The sequence below is a fragment of the Myzus persicae genome, unplaced genomic scaffold, assembly GCF_001856785.1.
Source record: "Myzus persicae strain clone G006 unplaced genomic scaffold, MPER_G0061.0, whole genome shotgun sequence".
NCBI lineage: Eukaryota > Metazoa > Arthropoda > Insecta > Hemiptera > Aphididae > Myzus > Myzus persicae.
Genome location: NW_019104067.1, coordinates 797,168 through 820,035, shown reverse-complemented (window position 1 = coordinate 820,035; position 22,868 = coordinate 797,168). Strand labels below are relative to the sequence as shown.

Sequence of the window (22,868 nt, the reverse complement as noted above, 5' to 3'; positions counted from 1 at the left end):
AGAGATAGATGGATATAGAGGGTCTTATATGATATACAAAACGAAAATAATGCAAATCGGTACGGTATACTTTGCGGTCGTTGGTTTCAGACGACGCCGTCAATCGAAACAAATTGTTTTTAAGCACCAGGATTGGGAGTAAAAAAAAATAATGAATTATGCAAAACCTCCTTTGAATGGATGAGTCTTTGGAATGTATTACGGTAGAGAGAAAGAAAAAATTAAAATAATAATAACGAAAAAAAATATAATAAAATTAAAGAAATATAATCAATTTTAAAGAACGTATATCTGGTCGATATAAATCAAAAATGTACTCCTACATAAATTAAAACATTTGTGATTTGTATATTATCAATAATTTATTTAAATTTATTTGATAGAATAATCATTGTATGTAACATAATAGATTTTTATTATGAGACATTAAATTGCCCATATTATACATTGTTATAAAACAATAATTATCATTATTTTATAGTATTACAATACAGTAATAATTAACTTTTTAAAATTACAAACATAAAGTATAGGATAATTTATTATATTTAACAACGAGAATCCCACATAGTATAATTGGGTCATCATCATTTGTTTATAATATAATATAAACATTTACATAATATTGCTGAATATTGTGTTTTAAATAAGTTTCTTAAATCTAAATAATATTATTTCCTAATATTTAACATTAAAAACACCTAGCCGTTTAATTTTACTGGGAACCTTCTCTGACAGAATGAAGAAAAAAAATTAGACTAGTCGGACCCTCGGGCCAAAGAACAGTGTAACAATTAAATTAAACATAATACATAACACAGTATGCTATATTATATTAATTATTGTTTTCGTATATTTTTTTTTCGTTATTGTTTTCTATACATATATTTATATTATATATATATGTATTAAAATTATTTTGCCGTAATGAAACACATTGGACCATGCTACTGTGAACTATCGGACTGACATTATTAATTAATTGACTAACCCGTTTCATAGCAATATACATAATAACATTTTTTTTGTATACACGAAATGGTTGTACGGACACACACTAGAATAGTAGTAGTATACATGAATTGCAACGATCGTAACAAACAAAAAAAAAAACTTATAAAAAAACTTATATAGTTGATGCGGCACTACCAAAAGTATGTAATATTATTACTGTATCAAAGCGATGACAAACGTTAACGGGTAAAAATTCGACGCGGTAACAACAAAATATTAATGACAAAATTGTAGACAAAAAGAATGGTTCATAAAAAAAAAAATATATCCAAAACGAAACAAAACCAAAATATTATTACTATATGAATTATAATAATATTATAATACACGCAAATAATGTACAACGGTATATAGCGATTTATCACAGAATTTTTGATTAATTATTTTAGTCGTGACATTTATAGGTTATAAACCGATATATAATATAATATGTATATGTATATTATAATAGGCAAACGGTCGTGAACTTTATTTTGTAACACATTTGAAGAAACAAAAAAAAAGGTACATCGTCGGAGAGTAGAAAAAAAAATTATAATAACAGATTCAAAAAAAAAAAAAATAAACAATTATGTATTAAAAACAAAAAAAATAGAACGAAGCAAACAATATTATGATAATAAATAGAAACCATCGTGGCGATGAACATATATCGTATTCAATTATATTCGTTTCAATAACAGTGTTTTTTTTGTTTTTTTTTTTTGCAAATTTACACTTGTCCCTATTAATAATATTATATTATATAATATTTACTACTATATATATTCATTTTTCTAAGCCTAAGTTTGTTCGTTAAACATACAATATAATATATTATAATAATTGTATTAACCTAGTAAACATCGTAATTAAAAATGTCTAAAGCTATAAGTCGATGATAATAATTATTAATATTATAATATATATTATAGTCGTGAATCGAGAAATGTACGTTTAATTAATATCGTATATTATATTATTATTATATTTTATATATTATTATACGTAAACCTAAACTAACGCGCAAGTTCGAATAATAATAATAATATTTAATTTACTACCGGAATCATATATTATCATATTATCTTAACTGGTCACTCTAAGTATATATTATGTTATATTTTAAAAATAACGACTAGAATTTATTTAACTCGAGTGAAAAAAAAAACGTCCGGCTTGAATACCGTGAATAATATTATCCTCTCTACTATGAATATTCTATGTAATATCGACTCATCTTCACCGTCGCCGTCGTCGTCATGAGTAACACATTATAATATAAAATTATGGACAGTTTAAGACCGACAACGACGTTGTCGCGTAATATTGACGAGATAAAAATATAATACGATAAAGGAAATATTATATAATATATAATATATCGTCTCGGGCACGAAACGGTTTCGAAGTTTTTTTTTTTTTTATATCAATTAATAATAATTATACAATGTATACTGTATAGTATATAATAACGTCCCATACGTATACCTAATGATCGATGAAATGTTAAATAAATGAACCCACCCCCCCTGGAACAATAAAAAATAAAAATAAAAAAAAAAAACGAAAAAAAATCAACAACAGACCGAAAGCGAGACGTATTATGGACGACTCAAAGTATGTAAATGTATATAATATATACATAAACATACTGTGTATTATGTTAGCGGTAGCCGATTTAAAACGCATAATAAAATAAATTATTGTTATTACAATAAAAATAAATAATAAGTAAGCGCATAGACACATGATAGTATATAGTAATATTTAAGTGATACATTTTATGTATGTATATTTTTTTTTTACGTTTATATAGCAAATTTTTTTATAAGAGAGCAATATTCCGGCCGAGCGTCTGGGCCGAACGTTCGCAAACCACGTCTCGCACATCTTATAATAATATGGTATCGTCATTGTAACGGATAAGAAAACTTATAAGTGGGTGAGTGAGTGAGTATTATTAGTATGAGTGTAAATAAAACGAAAAAAAATCAGAAACTCAGACGACGAGCAATACACACGACAGCGGACGACGATATGGGGGGGGGGGGGGAGTAACAAACAATAAACACAAACACACGCACACACAAACACTGAAAAATTTAATATAAACAAACACACACACGAATATTATACGTAGGTAATAGTTGTGTTATAGATCGAAGATTGATGCGATATCACTCCTTAGGGTCGGCTGTGGGGAGGAGGCCATCGGTGTTGGCGTCCGGCGAACAGTGCAACGAATAAAATATATATTATTTGCAATTAGTATATATTAGGTGTTATGTTTGAAATATTTTATGCGCCAATCTTAACGATAGAAACCGACGGAACGGATGACAGTTTCGGTTTTGCGAATTCGACCCGGAGCACTGGTGTCGTCATTAATAATAATAATAATAATAATAATAATAATAATAATAATAATAATAATATAATATAATAATAATAATAAGAATAATAATAATAATAATAATAATAATAGTAATAATAATTATGTTCACAGAGGCATGGCATGCATATAGAAAGGATGGGTGTTGTGATGGTTGTGGTGATGGTCAAGCAGTGCGGGAAAAGGGAGCACAGTGACCTGTGCGTGGTTATTACCTGCTGGATACGAGAGTCCGAAACTAGGGTAACCCGAAAAACCTCGGCTAGAGGCGTAAGCCGCGTACGCAGCCGCCGGAAAACCTGAAACACAAACACACATACGTGATTAGTATATTATATACAGGGGAAAATTGTTCAAAGTAAAACGATAACGATAACAATAACAGTAAAAATAACAATGATGATAATAATAATAATAATAATAATAATAATATAATATAAACGCGCGTTGAAACGGAAATGAGCGTATACGCGCAACTACGTATGAGGGTACCTATATCGTACTGGGACGAACGCGCACAGGGTATAATATCATGATTATATATTATATTATATCGTGGCACGCCCGGAAGTTACGACGAAACAGCTAGACGTTTATACAGTCGGCAGTCGACATATTAAAATATACAAATAATATAGTATATTGCACACAGGATGGTTGTCGCGATATGTGACGGGTGAGAGTTCGCTAGACACGATGCCGAGAAATGCCGATAAGATTTATATTACATGTGTAAATAATTATTTTATTTTAAATGCATCGTATCATTCGAATCTGCTGCACACGCGTTATTAGGTAATTATGATAAATGTTGTGAGTTTTTTAGCTTAGATACGTCATGGAAAACGCTAAAAAGATCATTGTTGGTTTCTAAAATACGAATACGGCGAATTTCGATCTGATTGAATGTTTTTTTTCGTTGTTTGTGGTTGTGAAATTTATAAAAAAAAAAATGTCAATCTGTAAATTATGTATTCAAGTTGCATATTATGAATGTGTCGTGGAATGACTAAACGCTATATAAGCCATATTTTATATATTATAATATTTAAAGACTTTAATAATATTATTTAACTAAATATTTACACCTACATCATAAATATGGACTAAATATAACGGCCACTACTGACGAGTCCCAGCAGAACTTATGGGATTCAAAAAACTTTCAAGTATTATTTTAAGTGCATATACTGTTCACAATTCTGAGCGCCTGATTTTAATAGTTGCAACGTGTAATCGATTATAGAAGCCCCCTAGCTTAGGTTTAGGGAAGTGGTAGCATTCTTGAAGGAAATCGAGTATAGGGGAGTGAAACGCTTGAATGAAAACGTGTAGAGGGATGACATTTCACCCGATGTATTTCACTCCTTTTGTATACATTACAGAAGTCCATAAGCAATACACGTCATTCAATTTTCCCACTGGAGTCCGTAGATATAACATTTAATACTTTTATCTAAATAATACGACACAGTATTTATCAACATGAAACGTGAGATTTGGTGAAAAAAATATAATTTTAATAACGTGAAAGATTTTGTAGTTATAATAATTTTTGTTATCAAATTTAGAGGAAGAGGGTAAATTATGAATGCTGAACATAATAAGTCCTAAACTATGTATAACCATTCGACGAGATTTTTACTATCTCTGTAATAGATGACAACGGCTTGATACTTATAATATATCGAGTTCTTATGTATAAATAATGTAAAAAAGAAAAATAACTACGAATATGTTTTTGTCGTGGTCAGTTTTCTTTAAAATTTTTGCAGGATCATATTTAACTGGTTCACAAAATTGTATTTTATTCAGACACTATCACTTCAGATGTTCATATTATTTATATATTTTATTGTGGGACAAAAATATAAAATATTATCAGCAAACATTTCTGTTTCAAAACATAAGTCATTTTTCACAACTTAATCCGATAAAGTCTTATAGCAAACTCCATTTAAAAAGAGATTATGAATACTCGTTAAAAATGTCTTTATACGCGAGTTAATTGTAATTTTGTATTATTTTAGGTCGTTATAAAATAATCATAATATCGAGAGCTGGTAGCTGTTTCATTCGATTTATATTACATTTAAACTTGGAATGTATAATGTTTTTTTGTACGAGTTGTGTGATTTATTGTTTCGTCTCTTGCAGCAAACCTCAAAACTATACATTTTATGAATATGATTACATCTCTTCTTATTCCTTTTACGTCCAAATGAGATATTAATATCTCAATGAATTAAACATTTCTTAATTGTGCGTCATTTAAATAATTGTCAGATTGTATTATAAAAGCAGATTTTTATATAAATAAATAACGACATAAAACGCGACATAATTTGAATAAAAAAAATATATATATATAGTATTATATAATATTATATAATATTAAAGAAAAATATACCAACAACTTCGTAATTTGTCCAGTGCTTAATTCCTCGTTTTAAATGATTTGTGATAATTAAGAAATCTGAATACAGATGAAATTAACGAAAATTATAATATTATTTAAAATAATTGAATATATAAATACCACACGAATAAATAAATAAACAGTAGTAATTTACTTGCGAGATAAATAATTTGGATGGGTATAATGTTCCATAAGAATAATTCCTGCAAAAACTTCTAATTCACCAAATACTTTGTGCAATCGAAAAAGATTAATTATATTTCGATAAAAATAAAACTTAAAATATTCGTTTTGAAACGCTTGATGATACTAATATTTTTGGTCGGAATGCGATATTATAGAATATTTAGGTGCGAGTACTTTTTTCGTTTGTCACGTGTTGAAGACAAATCAATGTTCGACAAAATATTTATTTTAACGAATAACGATTTTCGAGAGTTTATCAGCGCTGTTTTTCGACGGAAGGATGATTTCGGCGCCCCAAAATGTATATAATTATCATGGCCGCTATATAACATATTATGTGTACTGTGTAGTATGACTAATGTAAACATATATACACAACAGTGATGTGCAAGAGGAACAGCAATAATAATATAACGTGAGCATCATAAATAATGGTTTTCGCACGATTTCGTCGGTCGCTGACGAGTGCTGCCCCTCCCCCCCCCCACACACAGCACCGCACCGCACAAACGCACTCGCGGGGTATTTTGTATACCGAAGATTGATATCGCGAATTCATTATGGTGATTTGTCGTCCCCGGTCGGATCTCGAGTATTTCTCTGAATGAGCGGAAATTCGGCATAAAAAGAGGGATGAATGTCAAATGTTTTTTCCCATTCCATCCCACCCAAACACAAACACGACAGTGCGCGGCTCGAGGGGACGATCATCTGTCTTGGCACTGTCGCGATGACTGTTTGGACGTACACGAATCCATTTGTCGGGCATACCAGAAAAGCTTCTCCATATCCCTTCTAGTGCTTTGGAGTGACAAGGGGATTAAATGTAAAAAAAAAAAGAAATAAAAAAAAAAAGAACGAGCCAGCGGCAGACGCAGTTATTATCCGTAATTAAAACTGCTGCGGATAAATGCACGTTTAAAATAATATGTGTATATTCGGTGTTTTCCAAAATAATGTTTTTTTTCCCAAACTAAAGAATACCAATACAACATTAATATTTAGCTAATGTACAAAAAATACCATTTTTTACCGAATAAACTGTTTTTTGACCGATAATTACCATTTGACTAGCAATGGAATTTTCGTACTACGTTTCGTCGTCGAACAAAAATTAAAAGTTCGTACAGTATATAATATATGCAGTATTATACAGTTCTGAAGCACGAAATTAATATAATTTTGTTTGTAAATTATTATGATCAAAATGAATCGTTTTGACGCGATACATATCGAACGGATTAATGAGAACTGCGACGACGGGAACGCCGGACACGATAAAGGAATTAGTCGTGTCTTAGAATAATTTGTTATGCGAACCCAACAGCGAGTGTCAGCCAGCCAGACCAATTCACCCCCTACTCAACCTGCCTGTCCCTCATTTTACCACCCTCGTTCCCTCACCACTCATGGCTCGGTGCTGGTACGGGCGAGGGAGACCATTTGTCATTGTCTGAACACACTTCCCTCCCCTACAACCATCCCTCAACCCGGAACTCCGTCATCATCCGACCAATCGGCCCTTCGCCTACATATAATAGTATGTATATATATATATAGGTTCTCTATTGTGTCGTGGCTCCCTTGCGCGCAGAGGGTAGAGGTAATGTTTATTATTTTGTAACGACGTTACACATCAGCCTTGACGTGTTACGTTACTAATGACGCTGAAATCGGACAGCCCCCCCCCCCCATCCGTTAAACTTTGTTCGATTAATTATATTCAGGTGTAAAAAAGAGACTGCAACGATATGATATTAATAATAATAATATATGATATTATGGCGCTTTCGAGATGAAAATGTTAAAAAAATACATATTTGTTTTGTATAAATCTATTGAAAGTAATTATGGTACTCACCGTCAGGCAAGGTCCCCAATGGCCACATAAAATCTAAAAAAACCAAAAAAAATCACGCATATTAATATTTTAATAAAACATAAACTATAATTATTATCGGTTTAACATCATAAAATTATTCAATACAATTAATTATATTATATTAAGAACATTAAATAACTCGTTTCGTCAATACAACATTCATCGTACAATTTATCAATCCATTTAAACGTGTGCATTTGAAACGTTTGGTTTTGTGATCAAATTTTTGGGACGGTATTAAAGAGGATCACGCGGCGATCATTGTTTTTCGAAATTGCGTAAATTAATTTTGAGTGAGAGCTTTCAGGACTAAGCTAAACTATGATAGACACTATTTGTTACATATAAATATATAATAATAATATTAACATAATAATTATAGTTTTAACTAAATTTCGAAGAACGTAAAAAAAGTTGAAAAACCTAAGTCTAATGTTCTGCGAAGAACGAAAAATATTAAGTATCTAAAATAGAACAATAATAATTTGAAAATATTCTGAAGTTAAGTGTATATAAATAAAAAAATAAAAAACAAAATAAATATAAAAACGGGATGACAACTATACGTGTTAAGATTTTAGTTTGACCGGAGGTCGTATGGACACGTTTCAATGTATATAATTTTTTTATAATAGGTAACTAAGATACAGCCAAATTGGAAACCATTAAACATACTGCAGTTTCCAATTCGGCTCATTTTTAATGGGATGCATTACAATATAATCATTAACACTATCTATAAACACAAATAATATAATTTAGTCATAGAACGTAAAAACATATAGTAATAATTACAGTGAACATGTCCACTAAACATAATCCAAAACTAATCCAGAAGAATCGCATAATATATTATAACGTCTCCGGTCAAATACAATATAATATAGTAATAATATAAATAATGTATGTTTATTCATTATAAATTACCAACACTCGTTTGTGACAGTCAATTCAACAATTATCATCGTAATGGATCAAATGCGCAGGTTATGGCTAATTATTATGTGGGGTTCAAAAATATGTTTATTTCAAAGTGTTCATACAGATGATGATTTTGTTTTACTTTGATCGGCTATACTAAAAACCTCGGATCACATAACAAACTTTAGTGTCAACCGTTTTCCTTTTCAAGAATCAATTTTCGTATTGAAAAACAGCTGTATTAATGTTAAGTTTAAATAAGACTTATACAGGAGCCGGAATAATTCTCGGGTGAAAAAATTAACATCAATATTAAACTGAGCTTTGCCCTTCACTTAAGACGTGAAGGAAGAAATGAAAACCGTACTTCGATGAATTTATCAAATTATCTGAAATGTATTGTTTACGTTTACAACAGTCCAGTGATACATATTATATCATACTACAGTACTACACGCATGCAGACCTATTTCCCCGGCACTTGGGGTAATAAAAAATAAATCTTTTCCGTTTTTATTTAGCTTTGCGGTCGCTATGAAATCTCTCTAAGCTAATGGTTCGGACGCGCCCGGCCCGTAGTCGGGGCTGTCAGTGAAGAGAAACTATAACATCCTTCCCACGCGATCTATTAAGCGGGCGGGTGGGCAGGCGAAGGAGAAAATATAGTTTATATATTTTTTAAAGCGTCTAAAGAATATCGATCGGAACTTTGGCAAGAGCTTATAATGCCTCGGAGAACGTAAGCCGATTAATGTCGGACAATATGATGAAAAAATCCCATCAAACTGTTTGGTCCGTTAGGCGAGATTTTTTTGATTTTTTTTTTAATAAAAATCACGTTATATATCTCGTGTGTATATAAAAAAAAAAATAAAAATAAGAAAACCGAATATGTAGTAGGTGCTTGGGTAGTGTGTCGTATTATCGACAAAAATTGGCACGAGAGTCTTATATAAAGCCGCAAAACCTACGCATTTTGGTCACATCCATATTTAGAAAAATCATTCTTTATAACCAGTACCTTTTTTTTCACTAAACGAGCTGTATTATAATAAACAATGATAAAAGCCTAGAAAAAAATAACACAAATAAATACTCGAACGGGAGACTTAGATGTATTGATACACAAAATAATACTGCAGGAACGAATTGTTTAAAATAAACAATCAAACGATAACATAGGTAGTACAATATTAATCATATACATGCTGAAATGAGTACGCGAGCCGAGGTAGTAGAATAACTACTTACATCTCACTATATAAATAATGTATAATACAAAGTTGTAGGCGCCTATCATAAATGTCACGTTTTTTTTTTTTTTATTGCCCTAGTTCAAAACCGTCAAGTTTTTCGGTTTTGTCAACATCAGTCTTTTTCGATAAGAGAAAAACAAATCGATAAGTGCAAATGATTTCAAATGATAAATTATACAATACGTATGTCTGAGATCGTATCGGAGGGAAATTTATTATCGAATAGATAGCAAAAATGCTGTGACGTGGAAGACTTTACAGTGAAATTTTAGAACGCCGTTTACACAACGAATCTCGTATAAAAAATCTCAAAATATATTTCCACTTTTATACATTCGAGTGCTATGTGATATGATTATCATATGATATGATACATTGTTGTGTGAATCGGTAGGTAATTGTAATTTTAAAATTACTTGATATGTAAAGGGGTTTTTAGTATTTAAAAATAGGTAGAAAGAAAATATTAGCTACGATGAAATACAAAGATAAACTTGGAAATATGAGTTGAAAGTTTACTCTTTCAAGTGTTTATGATATCAATATGTTATATGTTGATAATTATTATGATGTAAATTCAAAAATTAAATTTAAAAACGACTTGCAGCTAAACGGGACATCAAACCACTAGCTACTGACTAAGTGATTACAAAATTATAATATATTAATTTACAATAACTGTTTTTTATACATAAAACGTCACAAATAGGTACAATAATAATGTACATAATGTATAATATGGTCTATACTACAGATATAATATATATATTGTTATAATATAATATAATAAATTTGTATAAGTACAATATAATATTCTAATGTTGGATCGATATAGGTATAGTTAATTGTCTATTCTAAACTCGTTAATGTTTCGTCATCATGATTACATGTTAAATGTAACCGTTTGTTGAAAACAATTTTCAACGACGAAGATATTATTACATAAATACCTACGCTACTGGAATTAGGTTAATATTGACAATAGCAAAAAAAAATAACAATTTACTTATAAACAAATACCAAGAGCAGGCCACATCAGACATAGTCAACTTACGGTTCTAGCACATCCATTTTGATACCGGTAAAACATAGGCCGCAAGAAAAAATGTTTTGTATTTTTTCGCTACACGAGTCCCAAAGCTCTCCCGGACTAACACATTTGGCAAACAAATATAATAATAATACCATCGCACACACAATAATCTTCTTTTATTTATCATTTTTTTTTTCTAGAGTAGGACTCGGTTCGTGAGAAGTACGAAAACCAGTTTTGTTCATCGTGTAATATTTACATTTTTATGTTAGGTTGTCATCGGCTAATTAAATGGTTTGGAGCATTAGCCGAAAAGGATTTCTGCGGATCAAGTTCGCTACAACGTGGGAAGGAGAGGTATCGTTTTTTTACAGTGGCAAAGGGGTTGTGCGCGTTGTATACGGTTTTAATTTCACAGTCGGGTAGGGGTGGGGGAACGCATTCGTTTAAAACGTTATCGGTATGGTGGCGGTCTGATAAAGGGCGGGAATATCGGCGGCGCCGGGCACACCCTGGACGGCGAACGCCAGGCCTTCGGGGAAATTAAACGCGACCGTTTGCGGGGGTGGCTGTTGCGGCTGAGGGTTGCATACGGGCAACCGGACGCCGGCGGCCGCGGCGGCCAACAGGCGCTTACACGCGGCCGCCTGCTGCATCGCTCCGATCATCGGTAACTGTACGAGCGACGCGGCCGCCGGCTGATGGTGCTGGAGGTGGTGGTGAAGGTGTTGCTGCTGCTGAAGGTGTTGCTGTTGCTGGTGCAGCTGCTGCTGGTGCTGCTGCTGTTGGTGTTGGTGGTGGTGGTTGTGATGGTGGAGGAGGAGGTGCTGCTGCTGCTGCTGTTGCTGGCTGGCGGCCACCGCGGCGGCGGCCACCGACTGTTGCGGCAGCGGGTACGGTGCGAAACGGTAACCGATGGCCGCGGCCGCCGGAGTGGCCGCGATCATCGCGCCACCACCGCCCCCGCCACCCACGCCTCCCCCGCCAAAGCCAACGCCACTGCCACCACCCCCCAACACAGCGCCGGCCGCGCCCCCGACGACACCGTGGTGTTGGTGGTGATGCGCGCCGGACGGCGAACCACCCACCAGACGGTGGTGATGATGGTGGTGATGGCACACGCGCGACCCACCACCGGCGGCGCACAAGCCCACTCCTGGTTTTTTCATAACAATAAACTCACCGTAAGTCCCGCGGCCAGCTGCTCGCGTTTTCGCCAGGTTGGCCGGCAGCATCACTTCCTTCGGTTGCGCCTTTTTACACTCCACCTGCGGACGGACAAAAAAAACGCATGCCGTCAATACATTGGTAAAACCAAAGATGAAAAATAAGCTACAATAAGACCCGTTACCCGGTATCACTAAATGTGGGCTTGGTTAATAATTACGCGTGTGATAATTGATAACTATTCAGCCATCCTAACAAAAATAATGCGATTTGTTTCAGAAATATTTAATGCATATTATGCATAATACTATTGTTGTTTATTGTGTATACTGTAGGTTAAGTTATAATAACGAACGTGTTATTATTTATAATATTTAATTAATTTATGTAATTTATTTTTCGCCGGACAATTGTGTATAGTTCTTGAATCCGATTTGTTAACTTTTTTTTCAGCTTATAAAATTATTTTCGATGCAAAATGCTAATACATATGCAAGTACGAGTAATATATTATTCCAACTACATTTATTTGAAATATTTTATGTTTTGAGTGTATATTAATGAGTGATGATGTGTTCTTGTCTGTCTCCGAATGGGAATACACGTGGAATGAGTGATTTCGAAAGATATTACGAATTCGATGCTTTTAGAGGACCAAACACTGTACCCGATGACGAACGACTGAATGATTAATAACAATAATAACATACATACTATATCAATGTATAATGTATAAGCAAAATGAATATAAAGTTAGGTCTTCGACTGTTCGTCAATACAATTTTACAAAAATGTAACAGCAACATGATTTCACATATTATAACGTTTGAAATCTCCTACACGAAATGAAGGCGGAATAAAAAATTGTTTGTTTTAATTTATATCTAAAATAAATGCTGCGCTTTAACAATACGCTAATTATTGTAAATTGTTATTAAAGCACCTAGGCATTCTTTTAATTAGGATCATTCCTGTGCACAAATACTCTGCACTGTCAATTGTTATTTTATGACATATATTATAATATGTACTTGTGAATATGACTATAATAAAGGCATAAATGCTCTGGTAATTAACCGGTGTTTGTTGTCACACTATTACAGAACGGCTACGGTCGATATAATGCATAACCCTTTGATTTTTCACATATCGTCCGGTAAAGACATATAATATAATATAAACACAGAACGCGTCGCATTTATCGCCAAATGGGCTGCTATTACCGTTTTTTACGGTCGGTGAATGGATTTACGAGCAGCCTGCGATTACGTATAATATATCCCCAAGTACCGTAAAGTTCAAACGATAACGTCGTTTCGTACGGATAAAAAATAAAAAAAAAACAATCGTAATACACTGTGTAGGTTGGCTTGAAACGATAACCGTGTAATTATATTATTGTCATCATCGATACGACGATTATTCGTTATTATTCGTCCGCCGCCCGTAACAGTCATCGCCTTGCACGACTGCCAACGAATACCAAACGATCGAAGCCAGTATAAATGAAAGTAGACTTATAGAGTGAAAAAAAATCGTACGGCATAGGTTATATTATATATTACTATGGTGTGCAACACATCTATCAGTGAATAATACATTAATCGTACTGTTCGTGTAAGTCTCGCTTTTTAGAAAATTATTCGTTCCTATATAGCTCTCGACGAATAATGCACATTAATATCATAATATTCTTTGACTTCATCATAGCCCATTGTTGATATTATGATTGAATACGATGAAATTAACATTTCGAGCTCGCCAAAACACCATACTTGAGAACGATCATCGTTATTTTTAATCGAACTGATATCATATAAAATACACTCTCAACGAGGCAGATGGTCAAAGAATTGTACGGTGAGAATATAAAATAATATATTGTGCTTAAGTAAGAACCGCACAGAAACAGAACTATGGTAGTTGTGAAAGAGATACCAAACCTAAACAATATTGACAGTATTAACGACTACCACGACACGACGTCAGTGTTCTAATCGTAGAGGCAAATTAAATTCACTGAGGATTATCCTCTCCGAGTCTGTAGTGTATAATATATTCCTATTGGCTAACACTTCCACCCCTGGGTCCACTTCCATCGCTACTGCCAATAGTAGGTTACTACTATGTGGCCACTAAATAATTATTAATATATAATAGTGTTGATATACACTGTTGAAACTATATTACCTATTATATACTGGGTGATTCCGTTTGGGAGGCAACACGAAATTTACCAAGTCAATATTTGTATTTTTGAAGAGTAAAATAAAGGTTTATTTAGTTCAAAGTATTAATACAACTAAATTTTAACAGAAACATATTCTAATTCTTTAATAATTTTCACTATATTATAGTGGTTTAAAGTAAAATATAAAATAATACAAAAAGTAGACTAATTTGTAAAAAATGTTGTGTAATAAACACTGTTTTAAACTAGCAGGTATAATAACATTTTTACACTCAAAAACCCATATTTACTTTTATACTTATATTTACTTGGACAATTTCGTGCAGCCAGTAACGGCTGGTTGCACCCTGGAATATGGATCACCCAGTACAGTAATGATGTTTACCAGATATTTATTAGTAGGTGTTTACCTTCACTATACTCCCTCGGAAACGATATACGCATATAACAGTTTGTCAGACAATAATACATTATAATACTCGAATGATTGCGGTGATGACGATAATAATAACGTTACGCGTTCTATGTAACCACTACCCACAGATCGAGCGTGTTCAAATAATAATAATAATTATAATAATATAATAGGTATACTATCATCCATTCTCATAATAATAATACATTATATTGTGTTTCTCCATCTAGCCGATTATTATCCTCGGTATACTCTATGTCTCTATAATATGTGTGGTTGAACCTACTTCCGATGCTCTGGCAACACCAACGCACACACATGCACATACACATTCACACTACAGTTCATTATGCATACGAACGACTGAACCACTGTCACGATATCAAAGCGGTGCGGAGTATACAACACGCTCGAACGTCCCTATATTAGTGCGGAGGGCCGGTTTGGGATCGAGGACACGCAATGACGTCGAGTATGGTGTGTGGGGGGAGGGAGGGTGAGGGTAAATCATCATTTCAAAAGAAAGTTAACTGACGCACTGAAACGTTAAAATGAAAACGAAAAAAAATAAAATAAAAACCTCTAGCCGGAATGAGGTTTTAAAAGTAAATATTTTATTGCAGGGTAGCTTTTAATAACAGTCCTACCGCGATTCGAGCAAACCATACTATGTATACACTATATACGTACTGTATATAATACGTATAATATGGCTCTGCCATCTATCATACGTGAACGCGACACGAGCCCATTATTCACGAAATCTCAATCTCTCTCTTTTCCTCTCAACCCCTCTCTACTTCTCTTGCCGTATTATATAATATAGATATTTGAGCATTAAAAAAAAATATATAATAACTGTTCGATGGGCCCCACATCGTATTGGGAAGCGTTTTTTTTTCGCGAAGGCTTACGGTTTCACTTCGTACAAGGAGCCCTAAGACTAGATCACCACATATTATATTGTATGCATATTATTGTTTGCACCGAATTCGACACGGATTTCATTTTTATAAAAAGTGTGCTGAAGAAAACGCAACTCGAATTTCTCGGTATCGTTTAGTTTTATAAAATAATGTAGTAGTTATAATTGTATTATTAGGTACTTATAGTGATTTCTCTGATATTATTCCAACACGGATAATTACTGCGGACATAGAGCCCTGAATCCTGAACTCTTCCCCTACGAACACACATAAACACACACTTGACCCATTATGTTCAGCCCTTTTACGCTTGAGTTTTGTTCGCGCGAGCTATTGTATATATATATTTATGACTATCACGACGCAAGCAAATGAGAAAAACAAAGGACATAGTGCGATAAAGACGCTTATCGTTTCCATTGAATGTTGTTCTAGTCGTTTACGGTTATTACTATTATTATTATTATTATTATTATTATTGTAGTAGAACAAATGGGCAGCCAAGCACTGTTCATTATGAGAACAGCTTTACAGTCATATTTTCCGAGTACAATATTTATAGGTTCATTTTACTGGTAACTCTCACAGATAGATCTGAAATTTCACATCTGAAATGGACCATCGTGGTTGCGTATTTTTTTTTGTAAATATATTTGTATTTTTTTTTAAACGATTTTTTGTGAAAGAAAATTTGCATCACTGTCGATTATGGGAGAACAACTTCCGAACGCAATCTGCTAACTATCCTGCAACAGTGTAAATCAGACCTCGATTGGGCTATGTACCTACATCGGTATTCGAAGCTAACTTTATACATTTTTGGAGTACATTTATCAATATATTATTTTTTGAAACACCAAATTCCACATAGAAAATGATAGTTTCGCCATTTGAATGGACCTGCGTGTATATATGATAAATACTACCCAACAACCCCAACGATAGCCGCCCACCCTTCCAAATGAGTTTTGCAACTCTCGTATACATTATTAATATAATCTCACCAGACACTCCAGAAACGATATACGCGAATTCACTATACGGCAGATAAATTATTTGTGTAATATATTGATATATATATATATTACGGTTCAAGAGGCCTCGCAATGCCCCGACCGTCGTACAATAATACACGGGCATTATAATATGCAGTGTCCCATTATACAATAGTACACAACAACTTAAGATATCTTAATACTATTAAATGAGTAACCGAGTGTGTATTATGTACATAATTAATATTATTTCTAATGATATTACTTATTTTTAACTCTATTGTAGTGTATGTACAATGACATTTCAATCAGAATCAATTAAATTTTAATTATATTTTATACTGCTTATAAAAAATCAAGAATATTTTATTAAAATAGTTTTTCAATTAAATTCAATCAAAATGTAATCAAGCTATAATTTATTACATCAATAAGGCGATACTCTTTAAAATCATGCATCATTTCGTTATTTTTATGTTTTGGAATTCCCCAATTGTTTTCTAGAAATGACTAAGATGAAGACGTAAGATCAGCGAAAAGACAGTTTTATTAAAAGGATCATACTAGATGATTGCATTGTTTAAAAAATAGAATATAATATTACGATAAATACGTGTCGGTAGATTGTTATTTCAATAATTGCTTTTAAAATTATTTGTGTTAAGATTCTATAAAATGTTAAATACTAAATACAATCTCGAAAATTGTCGTTTTTTTCCAAAATACAACTTCAGTTGACACTTGCAATTATAAAATAAATAAATATACTACATTTTCTCACATAGATAATGATTTGTGAGAAATATTACGATTATTTAGGTTCAACGTAAAAAACACCTCATCGCCGCGCTATATTTTTTTCAACAGTGGGTAAGTTGTTTTACTTGATTTTAACGCGTTGAAAGAAATTTGTTATTTCCAGATAAATAAGCAACTTTTACGTTCCTGGAACGTCATTTCTGATGTGTGCGAGTCACTTGCATTATAAATAACCGGAGTGATCCATACATTCCATAGAAGACAAGGCGGTGGTGGTGGAAATGAGGTCAACAGTACGTTTAATATTAACAAGCATACACACTCACACTCATATACATCACCCCCCATACATATATTATACATCATATTTATTCCCCAAACAGGGTTATAGTCATTAGCAAAAAAAAAAAAAAAATGTAAAATAAATAAACAAACAAAAAAAAAAACAATAATAATTTAGTTATTTTTTTTATTTGTGCACACGCTATAACATCGTCTCGCTTGACTTTAAAATACGCAAGTATATTTATGTGTGCACATAAAATGCCTATATATGCATCAGACACGGTCGGGAATTGTGTCAAATGGGGAAGATTAATTAATATCAACTCGATCGGGGTGCGTCGATAAGGTCTCCCCGCGTCCTCACTTGTTCGTCGATCCTCATCCAATCGGCCTGTAGCAAGTGCACCTAGTGGACCATATCGGTGGCGTCGGTGGTGTAAAATTAAATTAACCCTTCGAAAAACATTAAAGCCCAGACATTACATTAATTACCGGAAAACAATTAATAGCGCACATTAGCCCAGCCTGGACACATCGGTGTGCATGTGTGTGTGGGTGGGTGGGTGTAATATGTATAACACCCTCTGCATCACGTCCAGCCTCACGCCATCATTGCCCCTCACGCCACTTTAAACGGACGCCGTTTTGTAGAGATTAAAACAATTCCACCGAGACTCTGGGTGACGGGGTGGGTGGGGAAAAAAACAAAAACAAACTACAAAAAATAAAATAAAAACGACAACGACTTCACCGACTAGCTTTCCACTAATACCACGCAGGGTTATTACAACCCTTTCCTGAAGATTACAGCCATCCGGCGGCGACCGTACTCGATCTTCGCGGTTAATGCTCTTACGCATTAATAACTCGTTACGAAAAATATTGTACTTTGGCTTTAATTTTTTTATACTTTCTTTCAACCCCAGACGCACCACACACGCGAGGAACGGTTTCACGTGGGGGAGAGCATCCTAGTTCGAGGACAATGCATGGAGAATTTCGATTTCAAAGAAAAAGTAAAGGAAAAAAACCGTAACCACTGCTTTGACATCAGGTTCAAGTAGTTTTTTGTATACACAATATTATATTAAAATGTATGCACAAGATTTTTCTCTATATTATACATTATACGTGATCACAAAATTGTTTTTTAACTCCTATCCATTGCATTCCATTCCGTCTATATTGTCTCTATTTAACCCAAAGTCAATAACGAGGGAGGAGGAAGACTACTTTACATTGGAAGTACGTATCGGAGTTCCATCACAACCACCACCACCGCCGCCACCACCGTCACACATCAATCGGATATTTAGATGCGATACATGTATATAATATATATATATGCATTATAGAATGGTATGGGATTTGTGTCGTACCGGACATGAAACGGTTTTCAAAATGGATTACATTATGTCATATTATAATGCGGAATGGCTCGCGTATTTGTCGGAAAGACGACCACCAATATAGATAGTAGATACCATGCATATATACATTTATATATATATATATATATATATATGTGTGTGTGGACGAGTTCTCTGTAGTGTAAAGCTATCTGTTCCCCCGCAACGTTACGAATGATGGCTAATAGAAAATATGTATAATCGGATCGTGCGCGCGCATATTTTATTTGAGGTTTTTCGGAAACTGAAAAATTTGGTTTCTGCGAACGACAGGTGCTTATATATATATATATATGTATATGCGCCGTGACGTATATAGAGGACACGACATTTTTTCCCCGAACAATATCGTCGAGGGTTCTGGTTGCGGGCAGAGTGCAATTGCTCAACAAACGCAATGCAATATGCAGTTCGTTTTATCTTTTACCGCGTGGAACCACGAGAACAATAATTTCAAAAGTCAGACGAAACTTTACTATGACATGAGGAAACCCACTACGACGACGGAGTATTCTGCACTCAAGTAGACATTATTTTACTTTAACATCCCGGTGGTACAAAGGCAAGCGTATTATTATGTATGGTGAATTATAATCCTCCTACGTATACTATGGGTATGTATAACTACGAACAAAATGCTTGTCGAGTTCTTCGTGGAATAATTCTTTCAAAGAGAACTGAAACCAGAAGATACGACAAAAAAAAAAGCAACTAACGAATTACACTCGGCAGGTATTTTGTCGTACCTATGTATTGAATTCGCCGACTGGCACTGAAAGAGCAATTAAATCCGGAACATGTGGGTAGATGGGTAGGTACCCATAGCAATTTATACGTGATGAATAAAACGCGGCGCTCAACGTGATGTGTATCATGCACACAGTTATTTTAGACACTGAGCAAAGCTAAAATAACCTATGGTTATATAATATGCATGTGACGTATATTTTACGAACTAATGTATGCACGTTTACTGGTACCAGCCCGGCAATGGATATTTTGAATATTTTGAGTAAATATTGAAGTTTCGATACATATTTTAATTTCGAAAAATATTGCATTTTCAATAGTGTTTTCATAATAATACATCGTATAAATTGAAATATCGCATGTTATAATATTAGTAGGTATGTTATTATATCGTTCATCAGTGACGTAGAAAACGTGACGCTCTGTATTATATTATGCCATCCTAATGCGTGTGTAATCAGCGTTTTGTTTCTGTGCAGTGTATCGTAATAATTATACGGTATCTATTACGTTGCAAGAATCTAATGTACCATTTAATACCTTCCACCATGCTAAAATTAAGATAAGATAATACAATATAATATTAGAGATGCGGATAATAATGGAGAAGACAATTTATGGTATTATTATAATTGCCATTAAGTTGATTTATATTTTAATACACACGGCTTTGATGGTACATTATAACTGAATAAACGAAATGTGTAATAATTACAATATACCATTGTACACTATTCATTTATTACCGAACAGTTAGGTAATGTAATTAATTTAAATCTATACAGATAATTGAATTTTATATTTTTTCATCGTACAATAATATGTGTATAATAACATTTACCTAATAAATAATTTGTACAACTAGATATATAACTGTATTATTCAATAGAATAACAGAATAAAAAAACGGTAAAAAGCAAAGAAAAAATGAGTGATACAATTTGCATCTCTGATATTTAATTATTATTATGTCATTGTAGTATAAATAGAAAACTCACCATTTTACTGTTGATTTCGTGGAAATGTATTTCGCAGACTTTATCTACTACGTCTTCCGAATGGAAAGTCACGAAACCGAAACCTGTTGAAAAAAAATGACATACTTAATAAAAAGATATATAAATGCATAATGTACATAAAACGTTAGAATTGCATTAATAATGATTGAATAACAGTACATTATAATGCAGGAAGTAGGCGAGGTAAATATAAATAATAATAATAATAATAATAATAATAATAATAATAATAATAATGTTCAACTCGCGGCGTTCATAAAATATACCAAGACTGTTATGGACGTTATTAATTTATAATTTTAGAGTGTCAATTAAACAGAACTGAAAAAAGCTCTCGTAAATAATACGCTGTAAAAACATTTTGAAAGGTAAAAAAAATAACGATTAAAAGGGGGAGCTTTAATATTATTATATTTTCAGACAAGTGATGAACTCATACGAGCATAACGTGGACGACGGGCCACTGGATCGGGCCGGGTGAACCGCTGCAAAGGCTCAAAAGTTGCGCACTACACCACAATCATATTCGTAATAATAATAATAATTACAATAATCGATATTAATTAATTATTCCAATTTTACCTCACCGAAGCATATTATATTATAATAATATACGGATGGCAGTAATCTCGGTTTCTCGTTGTATTCCCACAACACCGACGATAAAGTGGTTAATTGAATTGTCGTTATACACGATATAAATTAAGTCACGAATATTGCGACCCTTCGCGTTCGATGCAAATTAGCTAAGTGGCTTATATTATCCGCGTTAAGAGCTGCGTGCGCGGTGCAGCAGCGTCGGGACGAGCTGCTGTAATATAGAATAATAATAATAATAATATGACTATTGGTGTGTGTGGGTGTGTGTTACGAATACTCCGCCAATACGTTAATCATTCGACTCATACTATTAAACTATAAATTATACGGGTTTATGTAAGTATAATAGAAAAAAAAATTTGAAAATGTGATGTTAATAATAATTACCATGGTCGATAACAGTATAATACCAACAAATTATTAAAGTTTTTGAAAAAATATTATTATTAATACCTAATGTTCTATCGAATTTTCATGGTACGCCGGCGCGTTGGATAGGCAAATCAACAGCGCGCGTATGTTGCATTCGATTCCGGCGAATTACAGTACTACAACTACAGTACGCCCTACCACTGTGGCTTTAGAATACGTATTATTATTAAAACGTCGGACGAGATAATGATTTTATACATTTAAAAAAAAAAATACTCGTACCTTCGACGACGTATTATAAATAATAAAATATTATTACTGCAGCAGCTATAGACATAATATATACACAAACATATTTTCGAAAATAAAAATAACTGTGTACAAAAAAAATAATGAATAAAAGCATATTTTTGTAATAACAACGGTGGTTGAACTTCGACCGAGACTCCCGCAGTGTATAATATAATACGATTTGGACACGACGACGTCGTTATGTTCACACCTCTCGCGACGTTTACAGTATTAAAATAATTATTGTTGATAAAATATTGTTATACTCTATTATGGGTCACAATTTACAACACATTAAAAACAAAATGTCGTTATTCGTTATAAAAATAATATTTATAAAGTTGCGCTGTTATTTTTATAATAATATACTACCAACGTGCATTTATTAACATACATTATACTATTTTGTAGTTAAATAATCAAAACATTAAATTGTTGAGATGTGCGATTAAAATAATAGGTAGGCACCTACTTAAATTGACCGTACGACCAAATGTATATGATGAGGTATTGCATTATTGAGCAATATAAAATACGTGATATTCTGCAGAATTTATTTACGTTCGAGTATCGAATTCAACCAACGTATTGAGGAGTCGCATTA

The 22,868-nt window shown here is 33.1% G+C and overlaps 1 protein-coding gene across 3 annotated transcripts in view; it reads right to left on the bottom strand.

The window, feature by feature from the left end:
- The window catches only part of LOC111038287 (RNA-binding protein Musashi homolog Rbp6), a 381,310-nt gene that overhangs the window by 21,141 nt on the left and 337,301 nt on the right, over positions 1 to 22,868 (bottom strand). For all 3 annotated transcript variants that reach the window (XM_022321331.1, XM_022321333.1, XM_022321332.1), the window contains 4 exons: positions 20,981 to 21,063; positions 12,269 to 12,353; positions 7,855 to 7,887; positions 3,604 to 3,687 (listed from right to left, as the gene is read on the bottom strand). In XM_022321331.1, the coding sequence (XP_022177023.1) occupies positions 3,604 to 3,687; positions 7,855 to 7,887; positions 12,269 to 12,353; positions 20,981 to 21,063 (285 nt within the window). The remainder of the gene's footprint in view (positions 1 to 3,603; positions 3,688 to 7,854; positions 7,888 to 12,268; positions 12,354 to 20,980; positions 21,064 to 22,868) is intronic.